Source organism: Protopterus annectens, chromosome 8.part0 (genome assembly GCF_019279795.1).
Source record: "Protopterus annectens isolate FY-2018-M chromosome 8.part0, PAN1.0, whole genome shotgun sequence".
Lineage (NCBI taxonomy): Eukaryota > Metazoa > Chordata > Ceratodontiformes > Protopteridae > Protopterus > Protopterus annectens.
In genome coordinates, this window is record NC_056741.1 from 724,463,310 (window position 1) to 724,476,903 (window position 13,594).

Consider the following 13,594-nt stretch of genomic DNA (forward strand, 5'->3'; position numbering starts at 1 on the left):
GAGAAATTTCAGGTTTGATACCCAATATGATTGTCACCCATGTAGGGTCTTTGATAGGACCTTTGTTTGCAGGAGTGCGCGGTGTGGGTCCTGGGGCATGGTGGGTGATCTGTAGCAAGCTGTAATTTGAATAGCAGATCTGAAGTAGTTGACTTCATTCATTCTGCACATATGGGTATACGGATCCGATTCAGATCCGAGCCGGCAAAACTTTTCAAGCATCAGCTCTGAGCTCCAAGCTCCTCCCTTACCTATATTGCATCACTTCCTCCTATCTAATCCCAGATCTCCTTTGCCGCTCTGAGTCAGCATCATGGTCTCTGAGCTCCTAGGTAGTTGGTAAGGTTTTGTCCTTTATTGCTAATTGCTGTGTGTGTATACCTTCCTTTTTTTTTTTTCCCTCCCTTACATTGCGTTTGGTCGTCGTGTTAGTTTAAAAAAATATAAAAATTTATTGATAGTTATTAATTTAAATGTTTGTGTAGTATTGTGTTACTGGTTCCCTCCTAGGCCCAATCCCTGCCAAGTCTGTGTGTGTGGGCCCTAGGGCTTTTTCTGTCTTTAAAAAGTGCACAGTGTGGTCATAAGCTTTCTCCAGCCAATGGCCACACTCTGTGTGTTCTGTGTTTAGGGGTCACCCATCTTTCTGCCTCCTGTGACATTTGTTCAGGTTTCAATCCTAGGGCATTGAAGGATCGTCTGGCTTAGCTTGTGGCTAAAGGTCTGCTACCAGCTTCTGTCCTGGTGTCTGCCTAGGTTTCCTCCCCAGCTGGTGACTCTGTGCAGGCTGGGACTCAACCTCCCTCCAGGCCTGCTTCCTCGGATTCGTCTCAGAGAGGTAGGGACAAGAGAGCGAAGGAGAGGCGCCATAAAGAGAGGGACAGGCCTAGAAAAAGGTCTCCAGACAGGCAGTCCTTCTCCAGCCCGTCTTCCAAGGTACCTAGGTCTCGTTCTCCTCGTCTCCGCTCTCCTAGTTTCTCTCCGGAGCCGACGGAGCCATCGGAGCTGAGGCACTCCCCTCTGATCTGACTCAGACCCAAATCAGTCGCTTCCTCCAGATCGACTCTGAGTGCATCCGAACTTGATATGGACAGGCTTATGAGGAGGTTCATCCAGAACCAGATTCAGATGGGGGTCTTACCAGGGCCGTCTCCCAGTGTTGAGGGTTCTTCTATGTTCCACCCTATTGCTCCTTCCCCATTCCGACCCAACGCTTCGGGGCTCTTGGTTCCGAGACCTTTCGGAGCTGTGGGATTGGCGCCGATGGTTTTTGTTTCCTCGATGCCAGCTGTCACCTTGAGTTTTTTGGATCCGATCTTGGATCCAGGGGATTCTCAAAGCCGTGGTCGGGGAGTCGGACCCGAGGGTCGAGATCTCGCTCTTTCAGATCCAACCCTCTGTGCCCGGACTACCCCACCGTCGGCTCTGGTCCCTGCTTCGGTGCTGGGCAGAGCTTCTTCCTTACTTTCTGTGGAGGGGTGCTCTCCATCGGCATTCAGGGCAGTGGAAATGGTCCTCTCCCAAGGGTTGAGACCTCAGTTCACATCCTCGGATCCCACCCAGACCCCTCTGTTTTCGGATTCTGCTCCCATTGCCCTGTCTCAGGGACAGCCCGTCCCAAGGCCACCCCAGGTTGTTCCCCTCGGTGAACCCCCGGAGGCTTACGAATCCTCTCTAGAGAGTCACACTGGAGAGGTACCTCGCAAATGCAAGAGGAGGCACTTGGACTCCCCTGAGTCCATTACCACTGATACGGACTTGGATGAAGGAGAGGGTTCCCCCAGATCACCTACCGAGGACGTCTCATTTGGAGACATTATGGAGATCCTCTGCCATAGAGGAGGTTGGTCAGCCCCCAAACATTCTGCGGATGAGTCCGTATTCCTGGAAGCCTTTGGCGTGGACCCATCTACTTCATTGGTCTGCCCTCCTGCTGACCCTTTGCTGGACCTCATCACCACTAGTACGTGGAAGGATCCCGACACCGTAGAGCCTATACCCAATAGGTCAGATAAAATTCTTTCCCTGCCGTCAGACAGGCAGGCATGGTCCAAGAGTGCCCCGGTAGACGCTTTGGTGGTTGCAGCTGCCACAAAGAAGGAACTGGCACAGGAAAGTTACTCGGTCCTTCCACCAGACAAGGAGTCCAGGTCGATGGATCGTTTTAGAAAGCGCATGTACTCGTCAGCGACATTTTCTATCCGTGCGCCGAATTATTTGGCACATGTCGTCCGACTGCAGCGAGATCTTATATCGGAGCTAACTGAGTCGCCCCCGGAGTCTCTGTCGCAGCAGGACAAGGAGTCCTTCACTGCAAAGATGACTACACTGAAATCAGTAACCAATACTTCTATGCATTTCCTCTCTCATGCCATGGAGGGAGCCGCTAGAGCTGCTGGAACAGACGTTGCCTTGAGGCCACACGCCTGGATCATGCCGTGTCAATTTGCAGACCCCTTTAAGGCATCTTTCATCAACGCCCCATTCGATGGATCATCCCTCTTTGGGAAGACTTTACAGTGACATACTAACCCAGAGTGAGAAAGACTGAAAGACTTTGTCAGCTGTCGGAATCTGCTTCTTTAGCCCCCAGAGGTCCTATTCCAGGAACACAAGGGGGAAAAGATAATGTGGTTCCAGAAATCGCAGTCATTTCGTGACACTCAGGAATATTCGTCCCCCAGAGGGGGTCAAGACTGACGCTGTCCCAGAAAGGGGGCCCAGAAACTTAGAGTCCAGGGAACCTTTTTCCGACAGACCCGCACAGCAACCCTGAGGGGTTGCCTGGCTGCTCTACTCTGGAGGCAGTCGCGGGAAGATTTTCCTTACATCCAGTGGCATGGGAGTCCATTACTGCAGACCGCTGGGTGTTAGACATCATATCCAGAGGATATTCTATCCCCTTCATATCATGTCCCATAACTCCAGCACGCCTTCCAGATGTTCCACCCGCTCACAGGGAGGCTGCAGCTTTAGAGGTTTCAAAGCTGCTACAAAAACAAGCCATTGAGCCCGTCCCCCCAGATCAATCCGGATCAGGCATCTACTCCAGGTTCTTTTTAGTGCCAAAGAAGACGGGGGACCTCAGGCCCATTCTGGACCTGTCTATTCTCAACCTGTCGGTAGAGAAACAAAAATTCCGGATGGTCACTCTACAGTCCATTCTACCGTTTCTGAGAGAATGCGTATGGATGTGCTTGTTAGACCTCCGGGATGCTTACTATTGCATCAAGGTCCACAGAAGCTCCAGGAGGTTTTGGCGCTTCCAGCTAGGGGCCAGTCACTTTCAATTCAGAGCCCTATCCTTTGGTCTCACCACAGCCCCCAGGGTGTTCACCAAGGTTATGGCGGTCGTAACGGCTCACCTGAGACTTCAGGGCATTCAGGTATTCCCCTACCTAGATAACTGGCTCTTCGCTGCATCTACCAAACGTCTCTTGTGTCAGGCCCTACACTACTTCCTCGGTCTGGCTCACAAGTTAGGCATCACGATCAATGTCAATAAGTCCCACCTGGCTCTGGTTCACATCATAGACTTCATCGTGGCACGGTTGGATTCGATTCAGTCAAAGATTTTTCTCACCCCGGAAAGGATAGAAAATCTCAGACTCCATGTATCGGCGATCTTGGATCACTCGGTAGTCACAGCAGCCGATGTTCTCAGGGCCCTGGGTTCAATGGCAGCTGCAGTCTCTATCCTCCCTCTTGCACGTCTTCACTTGAGAGTCCTTCAGTGGAATCTGGCAATTTAATGGTCCTGGCTAGACCTTCCGATGAATTTCCACATTCAAATCAATAGGACATGTAGAATGTCACTCCATTGGTGGCTTCATACAGCTCACATTTTTGCGGGGCGCAGCTTCCTGGCCCCTCCGGCTCAAGCCACGGTGGTCACGGACGCTTCCCAGTTCTGGTGGGGGGAGCACTTCCTGGGAAGAACGGTCCAAGGCACGTGGTCCCCTCCAGAGACCAAGCTACACATCAATGTCCTGGAGATGAGGGCAGTGCTGTTAGCGTTGAGTGCCTTCCACCCTGTCCTTCCTCCGGGGATGGTAGCCTTTCAATCAGACATGTCTGTAGTCTGGTATATAAACAAACAGGGAGGGACCCGATCCTCCCCCCTTTGTCCCGAGGCCATGAGGGTTTGGGAGTGCGCCATGTCCACCAGCCGGTTTCTCATAGCAACGCATATCCCATGACGCTCAAACTTTCTAGTGGACAGTCTAAGCAGGGCAATCCTTCTGCCTTATGAGAGGGCTCTGAAACATTCAGTGGCGGAGAAGATCTTCCGTGTTTGGGGTCAACCTTGCTGCGATCTCTTCGCATCTCCTTCCAACGCGAAGTGCAACAACTTCTTCGCTCTGATCCCCCCTCCGGGGGATGTCCACAGGGATCCTCTGGTCCATGCTTATTCCCCCGTTCCTTCAGAGAGCTTGCCGGCTGTAGTGTAAAGTCATTTTCATAGCTCCCTTCTGGCCACATCAAGTGTGGTTTCCTTTCCTATGGTCTCACCTGTTGGCTCCTCCATGGACTCTAGGTCCATGCCCAGATCTGATCTTTTACCCGTCGGGCTTGCCCCTGCCCAACCTGGACAGTCTCAAGCTAACGGCATGGCTGCTCCAGTTCCCATGGTCATCAGGACTCCCGGACTCTCGTCCCCTGTTAAGAATATTCTGGTAGCTTCTCTTAAAGCCTCCACTAGGAAACTCTACAATAGTAAGTGGAGACGTTTTTCTGTTTGGGCCTCTCAGCGCAATCTGAACCCGTTTACAGTCCCCGTCCCGGTCGTACTGGATTTTCTGGCTGATCTTTTTCGATCAGGCGCAAGTGCTTCCACCATCAAGGTTCAGCTGACTGCCATCTCTAATTTTCATGTGGGTAAAAATAAGGTTGCTTTGGCTTCTGCCAAGTTGTGTAAAGCTTTCCTGAAGGGCACTTTCTTATTGTACTTCCAGTTAAAGAAACAGTGCCCCCCTGGGATCTGACTTTAGTCCTTCAGGCTTTGACCGCTCCCCCTTTCGAGCCAGCCGGATCAGTTCCGATGAAGTTTTTGTCATGAAAAACAGCCTTCTTGGTCGCCATGACTTCAGCCAAGAGAGTTTCAGAGTTACAAGCCTTATCCTCCTTGCCCCCCTATTTGGTTTTCCACAAGGATAAGGTTTCGCTACTTACGAATCCTTCCTTTCTCCCCAAAGTGTCCTCAGCAGCCAATATTAATCGGTCTATAAATTTGCCAGTCTTCCCAAATTTCCAAAATAGAGGTGAACGTCAGCTTCATTTATTGGATGTCCATAGACAGCTTCGTTTTTAACTCCATAGGACTAAACCTTTCCGGAAGTCGGATCAATTATTTGTCTCCTTTTCTAAACCAATTTTGGGCAAAGCAGTTTTAAAAGTGTCCTTAGCAAGGTGGATCACTCTTTGTATTGCACAGGTTTATAAGGACAAAGGTTTATATCCTCCTGGTGTATTGAAGGCTCATTCCACTAGAGCAATGGCCACTTCTGCAGCTTTCTGGTCAAGAGTTCCGTTAGACGAGATCTGTGTGGCAGCGATTTGGGCCAATTCACACACATTCATCTCTCATAAATTGGGTCTTATTTCTAGAGGGAGAGCATCCTTTGGCTCTGCGGTGCTCAGATGTATCCTTCCATAGGGGCCTCCCAGGAATACTAGTAGCTGGGGACTCTGTCCCATCTGTGCAGAATGAATGAAGTCAGCTACTTCAGATAAAGAAGTTATGTTCTTACCATAACGTTCCATCTGAGTAGCGGATTTCATTCTTCTGCACCTTCCCTCCCTCCATCCCACTCACTCTTCAGGTTTTTCCTGTTTAGGATTGTGGTTATGTTGCCTTTTAGTGTCAGCAAACTCGATCTGGGGCTAGATAGGAGGAAGTGATGTAATATAGGTAAGGGAGGAGCTTGGAGTTCTGAGGTGATGCTTGAAAAGTTTTACCCGCTCAGATCCTAATCAGATCCGTATACCCATATGTGCAGAAGAATGAAGTCTACTACTCAGATGGAACGTTATGGTAAGAACATAACTTCTTTTTTTGCCCATTGTTAGTTGAACGTGGATGATCTCTGAAGCATAGTGCTGTGCCACTAACCTCGAGGTGTGGGTATCCTTGATGAATATTGATACTCCCCTTCCTTTTGTATTTTTGTCCGGGTTTTGTGGCTGAAATGTATGGTACGAGTTGTAGCCTGGTACTGCTGGGGTGCTCTCTGGAGCCTTAAACCAGGTTTCTGTTACTGCACATGTATCGATTTTCTCCATACTGAGGAGTGCCTCGAGTGTGTGCATTTTGAGGTTTAGACTTCTGGCATTGAGTAACATTACCCTCATTTTTGTGTTACTTGTGTTATTTAAGGTGGTGGGTTTGTCTTTTGAGCCTCGCCTAAAAAAGGCACTGTGGGGGTGGCAAGAGCCTTGGCCAGTATTCGAAAGCCTAAGGGTGACAGGTGCAAGCAGTCTCTAGCGAAGCAGCGTGGCTTGTCGAGCGTGTCATCCCAGGCTGACAGACACTGGATTCCCTTTGAATGACACCAGAAGCTTAGCCAATTGTCGAAATTGATCATTTTTTTCTCTATACCGTGGTATCATTCTTGGTGAGGTCAGGATGCTACTCGGGGTCATACCGGTCTGGGCTACGTGATCAGAGAGCTCCTCCATGTCTCTCTTCATGTAGTCCAGGGAGGTACGGCTCAGTTCATTCACACCAACATGGGCAATGACTGAGTCATATTTGTACTTTTTCTGGAGTGACGTGAGTGCTTGTGTTGTGTGGCGGATCCTGGCACCCGACAGGCAGCTAACAGTATCCTTCTCATTGTTCAGCCTAGTGAGTGGGACGTCAGTGTGCCTGACTATAGAGTCACCTATTACTAGTGTGTTGGGTATGTTATTTTGCCTTAAGGGCTGTGATTGTGTGGCACACTGGTTTTGTGAAGCATGTGTTTCATGGTTTGTGTTGGTGGATGGAGGTTGCTTGGATGTCTGCTTTGGAGGTCTTTGTTGCTTTTGCAGATTTTTATTTAGAGCCTCCAAGTATGTTTTTGTGTATTTATGTTGTTTTTTGCTGGTGCTGGTTTCATAGGTCTATGTGAGACTGGTGCTGTGATGCAAGTAGTTCCCTTGTCCTCTTGACTGCCTGGTCTAGTCTTGGGTTGAGAGAGCTTAGCCTCCAGTTTGGCTTTATAATTGCCTCTCTTGCATGTATTAGTGTTTGGTGGAAGGAGGAGAGGGTTGTCTGTGTACATGAGACAATTGTAATATTGCCTCAAAATGCCCAGATTCACCAGTTGGACCGGAGAGTTCACCTGAAACTGCTCTTTGGACATGCCTGGATAGGTACAGTGAACTGGTTTAGTGATTGGCTGGTAAAGTCGAATAGAGAGACTTGTCCTTCTCTATAGGGGGGTCTATTGCTAAGGTTTATTAGTGCTTGCTATGAGTTTTGAGCAAGTGCCTGGATGAGAAGTGAATGGTTTGAGTGCTTAAGTTGAACGTTTTGTCTAGTTCCAAGGGAAAAATTGAAGAATAGACTTTGTGGAGACGGGAATAGTTATAACCCGGCACGCAAAACCACGCCAATGCAGGTTTTATAGCAGGGAAATGAAAGAGATAGAAATTAGCCCAAAATGGCCAATAAACTACTAATTTCTGGGCTGAAACCACTCCTCCAGGGACAGATAGGCTGCTCAAAGCTCCCTCTCTCACAGTGAACACAGAAACTTCCTTCTATCCAAGTATAAGGTATGGGCAAACACAGAAACTTGTAACACAGCCCTGAATTCAGCACTAACCTGAACACCGGACTATACTAGCTTATAAAGGCGGGAAAACAAGTATATATATATATATATATATATATATATATATATATATATATATATATTTTTTGTTTTTTTCAGAAAATAATGCAGATACAATCAACAAAACACTTTAAATGCACAGAAATGGCTATCACACTTGAGTGTGTAGCCTACAATATTTAAACAAGTAATTTAAACAAAAAACGACATTGTTAAAGTTCAGGCAGTAAAAAAAAGTACAATATGTAGCTGAAACAAGCTTTTTAAATCACAGAAACTCTAGAAAATCAACGTTTTAGGTGGAATTAGCTAAAGACAGCACGAAAATGCAGAAAAATGATACTTAATCACTCCAAAGTCTCTCTTTTGTCTCTCTGCTGCTGTAGAACTCTGCAGGGCACCATGCAGGAGCTTGCTGAGCTGTGTGTATATATATATATATCTATCTATCTATCTATATATATATATATATATATATATATATATATATATATATATATATATATATATATATATATATGGGATCCAGACACATGCTCGAGCAGCATATGTCCGAATCACAAAATATCGAACACACATACATTAAAGCGCTTAACATCGACAAGCTCTTCCGTGTATGTCTGCCTGTTTCATAGATTGGACTACAGTGCGGGTAAGGGAAAATTCCCTTTTCCCCACTGTAGTGCAATCTCGAAGTGAGAATAATAAAGTAAGGGGGGTGCAGGGGGGGGGGGGCGAAGCCCCCCTGCAGAAACAGAGTTTTTTTTTGAACTACACATATACGGAAGCGCTTTTCGATGTTAAACTCTTTCGTGTATGTGTGCTCAATGTTTTGTGATTCGGACATATGCTAGTCGAGCATGTGTCCTAGACCCATATATATATATATATATATATATATATATATATATATATATATATATATATATATATATATTTACTTACATGTTCTTATGTTTAAATACAAATGCACACAGATGTATGTGTATATTTATTGTGTTCTCCTGTTGTGGGTAGTGGAGTGCACTTGGCAGATATGCTCCAGAATCCCCTCTGAAGATATAAACCTACAAGCATACTTGTTATAGCGCATCCTTTCTTGTCGTCTTCATACAACATAAAAGTAATGCTGACATGACCTGTGTTCGCTACTTCCCTGTAGTTGATGTCTTCAGACTGGGGGTGGGGGGAGATACGGGAGTTAAGCCATATCACTTTATATGTAGCAAGATGCGCAGTCATCAGCCTTCATGTTTTTTTTTTTGCATTTGTTTACTGGAGACATCTTAGTTGGAAACCTCTCTTCAGCAGAGGCCCAGGAGGAAACGTTCCAAAAAACAAAAAAATTCTTTGGAAGAAGTTTACATGCAAGTATATAGTGTATGTTTTAGTGGGTCTATATTAGAAGACTCAATGTTTAGGTGATCGAACACCTAAACATCGATCTTCTAATATCGAACCGCACAATGTCAAACATCTCAGAGAACCACGTCTCTCAGCCACAACACAAAAAAAATTACTTTACATATAAATTAAGTGGGGGGCGACTGTGCCCCCACAGCCCCCCTAACTAAATATACCAACTCAGAGATCGCCCAACAGTAGGGAAATAGCAAACGCTGGCAAACAGCCAAGGGAAATCTTTCCTTGCATTAAATCTGCCGTTCGCAGTTTTTTGCTTTCGATATTAGAAGATCGATGTTTAGATGTTCAATCACCTAAACATTCAGTCTTCTAATATAGACCCAGCTTTAGCACATACAAGATACATAGACATAACAGAAGTTAGTTACTCTCTTTGAATCATACTGCAGCATTGCTCTCTGCCAGAACATTTAGTGTTAGGGTGAATTCATTTCATAGCCCTAATACTGGTGTTAAAGACCCTATCTGCTTAGTTTGTCGTGACTCAGATGGATGTAAATATCAGAGGAAGTTCCTGATGCCATGACCAAATTTCCCATAATAGTATAAATACCACCTCTCGTTTTCCTTTAAAAGATGCCAGTAGGGTAGTGAAAGTAACCCACTTAAAGGATGGATGGATAAATTATATAAATCATTATTGTTTAATGTGATGCTGGAGTCTGACCAGGGCTGTTTAGACCAGTGGTTTTTCATAAAAATTCAAAAATTTGGTGAGGTAAGACTGAGGAGACAGGAATTGTAGACATACACTATGAAGTAAAGTGGCATTTTACTTTTTCTAGAGGTGAATATTAGCAGGCTATGTAGCCTTTTGTTAGATGTCATAATGATAGTTGAGTTTCAAAGAGAGAAATTCTTGTAAGGATTTGTCCAGCAGTAACTATATCAATGATAGATTAGTCTGTTTAGGAATGTCGCCTCAAGGGATGGAGATGGAAGCTAGCAGAGAAGTGTGTAGAATAAATTGATTAAGGGAATAGTAAAATAAGTAAAGGGAGAAAATAATGGTGCAGGTGAGTGGGACAGAATAGGGTGGTATCAAGGCTTGAATGGAAGGGGGCAGTTCTTGGATATTGTAGCTGTTAGGAAGGATATAGGAAACAGAATTAGGGAGAGGAAGTTGAAAAGATTGCAGTCAGGTAGGACTAAGGGGTAGCGAATGCTAGCAAATCTAGTGTTAAGGAATTGAAGGCAGAACTTTTTTAAGGCAGAACTTAATGTTCAGAAAAATAGTGGATAAATATTGAGCTGTGAAGAAAGTGTGAAATTTGAGGAATAACAGATGGATAGACTACATATGTGGTGATGTGTTTAAGACTGCAGGATGGCGGAGGGAAAGGGGGAGAATTTTTGGTCTGAGTGGGACAGGAAAGATACTGAGATTAGTTGTTTGTTTTGTTGGTATTAGGGAAGGGAGGCACTGATGAAATAGAGATAGGAGAATGGAAGTGCGGTTGACAACAAGCTTGGTGGAAAGAATCAGTGTCGGGCCTTCTGTAAATAAAAGGTTTTATGAGTAATGGGTGTCATTAGGATAATGGGGAACAGAAGAGTGGGTGGGGCATAAAAATTTTGGTAGTATAGTACAGTCAGGCTGTGACTGCTATATTCGCAGCGAAAGATATGGGGAAAGTGTGAGTTAAGGTATGTCAATCACTATTAAGAGATGTGAGAACTTTAAGATGAATGGGTTTGAGGAAGAAATTGCGGTCTTGTTTGAGGAAGAAGTTGCGGTCTTGTTTGAGGAAGAAATTGGGGTCTTGTTAGAAATAGGTTTTATTAGGTGGATTTGGTGTGTGTCTTACATGGAACAGCATGATGTTTGATTAAGAGGGTAACTCAAACATTGTAAGGTATTGACAAGTTAAAATTATGGGTGGGGTGGGGTAGTGCACTCAGTGGAGTATAGTAGATTAGTTAATTGTGCTGCAGTTAGTGGATGGACAAATTGTTAATCCTCAATCACGGTGGTGTTATTTATAATCCCTATTTTTTTTCTCAGTTATAAACTAATAGCAGCATGTTGTTTGTGTATTAGGAGATAGTTAGGGACCACACTCTAAAATTTTGAGCCTTGGGGGGAGATGTTTTAAATGCATTTCTTACAGTAATGATGTGTTCAATATGGCTTTTACTATTGATTTAGTTATTTCGTTTTCTCTGTTATTAAGCAGGGGAATAATTGATTCCTCTGCTGTGTTTTTATTGTTTCTGTAAGTGGTATGGTTTTTAAGGTTTATAGTAGTAATAATGAAAATTGTATAGAAAAATTATTATTAAATCTGCTTTTTAAAGTAAATGTATGAAAGTTGTCTTGCATAATTGCAGTTTTACATTATCCTTTTTTTAATTCATTATGTACTGTGAATTACTAATGTTTCATCGCCTTGTAGCATAACTGGTAGATGTAGCACTCATTTGCACTTGTTTCTTGTTTCAGACCAAAGGTCCTCTTCCGGCGGGAACAATTCTAAAGCTGGTGACATCTGCTGATGGCAAACCCACTACAATAATAACCACATCTCAGGCTGGGGGCACTGGAACCAAACCCACCATCCTAGGGATTAGCAATATGTCTCCTACTACTGCTAGCAAGCCAGGAACAACCACCATCATCAAAACAATTCCAATGTCTGCCATCATAACGCAGCCTGGCTCTACTGGTAAGCTTTTGTGGTCTTTGTGCCATTTCCTTTTTGTCCTTCATGATTTTATTCATTGAACTTTTCTGACTGCCCTTATTGACTTTCTTGTACTATTAGTTTATATCAGTGCTATAGTGTAATTCATTGTAGGTGGGAATTTGGGTTTGTGTTCAGGCATCGAATGTGCTAATCATCAAACGGCTGAACATCAAACAGCATTGAAAGTTCACTCACCAAACTTTCATGTCATCGACAGGTTAAGTAACTACTTGTCCAACACTTCTTCACTTCTCACACAGAAGTGTTTCAAACCTACACCCCCCTTACTACATATACCAACTCCTAGACCGCACTATGTTGGAGAAAAGGGTTTTGGAACACTTCCGTATATGAGACAGAGAAGTGTTGGACAAGTATTTACCCTTTTGATGAAATTAAAGTTTGCTGAGTGAACTTTTGATGCTTACTGTTTGTCTGTTCAATGTTTAGCCTATTCGATGGCTAAGAATAGACCCTGCAATTTAACTGCATACAAGAATACAAAAAAACATTTTTTTATGGTTTATAAATTCCAATTTAAGACCTAGAATTGAATGAATGTAACCAATGTCAAGACTACTTTTTGAGAAGTGTGGCATTAACATTTTTCTTGTAACTTGGTTTTAGCAGTTTGAACATTTTTTTTGGAGGTTTGAGGACATTTGATTTTGAAGCGGTGCAGTCATATCTGCCTGTACCTGATGTGTATAGTTTTCTCACTCCATCAGTTGTTGCTTCCCATTAGTAGGTTGACAAGCCTGTAACAGCTTCACTTTTCTCCTAGAGTGTCAATAGAAAATTTGGATTTGTCATAGATAGAAGCTTGTTCCCTGGTGGCGGCAGTTGACTTGTTCGTTTGACAGGCCTGGAAAGAACGTCAGTGTTCACAGGATTCACTCGTGTTTTTTTCAGGAGCATGTAGCTTATGATCAGGAAATAGTTTTGCCTGTGTCATTTCACCTCCAACATTGCTGCCTTTGGGACAGGCGTTTGTGTTGGTGAGGGAATGCTTTGCACTTAAGGCATGGAGGTTAACTAAAAAGTGGTGTTTCATCTTAGTGAGACTAGTAGGTGACCTATAGATCCTGATTGTTACCTTGACCTGTTGGTGGATGGATGATGATCATATTCACGTCAGGTTGGTGTTAAAAGAACTGTGTAAACCATTTAGAAATAGGTGATAACTGAAATTTTACTTAGCATCAGACAGGTACTTTTGTATGATGTACCAGCTTTAGCATGCAAGTACACATTCCTAATTCTTGATAAGATCTGTTTTCATTGAAATTTTCGAGATGTGTCTTAGAAAAATATTTCCTTTGGAAAACTGGACTTCAGTTGTAAATATTCTGACTTTCTGTTTTTTTTTTGATGTTACATGTAAAGGTGAATAAGCTGAACTACTGACTTGAGGATTAAGATATTTGGGAAGTTTTCAAATGTAACTGTGTTAACATCTTGCCAAGCAAACTGGCTTATCCCTGGTGGACTGAAAATGTAGGTGCCTTTGAGTAATGGAGCTGAGACATTAGTCTAACTTTTATGCAAATTGAAGACTAGGCAGAGTGCAGTATTTAGTGTGTGAAGTGGTTAAAGCTAAGAAATGCAAGTACTGTACCTAGTCATTAAGTTTTAGCCCATCCAAGCGCAACTATTACACTT

The 13,594-nt window shown here is 44.1% G+C and overlaps 1 protein-coding gene across 4 annotated transcripts in view; it reads left to right on the forward strand.

Moving 5' to 3' along the window:
* The window catches only part of HCFC1 (host cell factor C1), a 3,865,385-nt gene that overhangs the window by 1,955,049 nt on the left and 1,896,742 nt on the right, over window positions 1-13,594 (forward strand). For all 4 annotated transcript variants that reach the window (XM_044080175.1, XM_044080172.1, XM_044080173.1 and 1 more), the window contains exon 13: window positions 11,689-11,911. In XM_044080175.1, coding sequence (XP_043936110.1) covers window positions 11,689-11,911 — 223 coding nt within the window. The remainder of the gene's footprint in view (window positions 1-11,688; window positions 11,912-13,594) is intronic.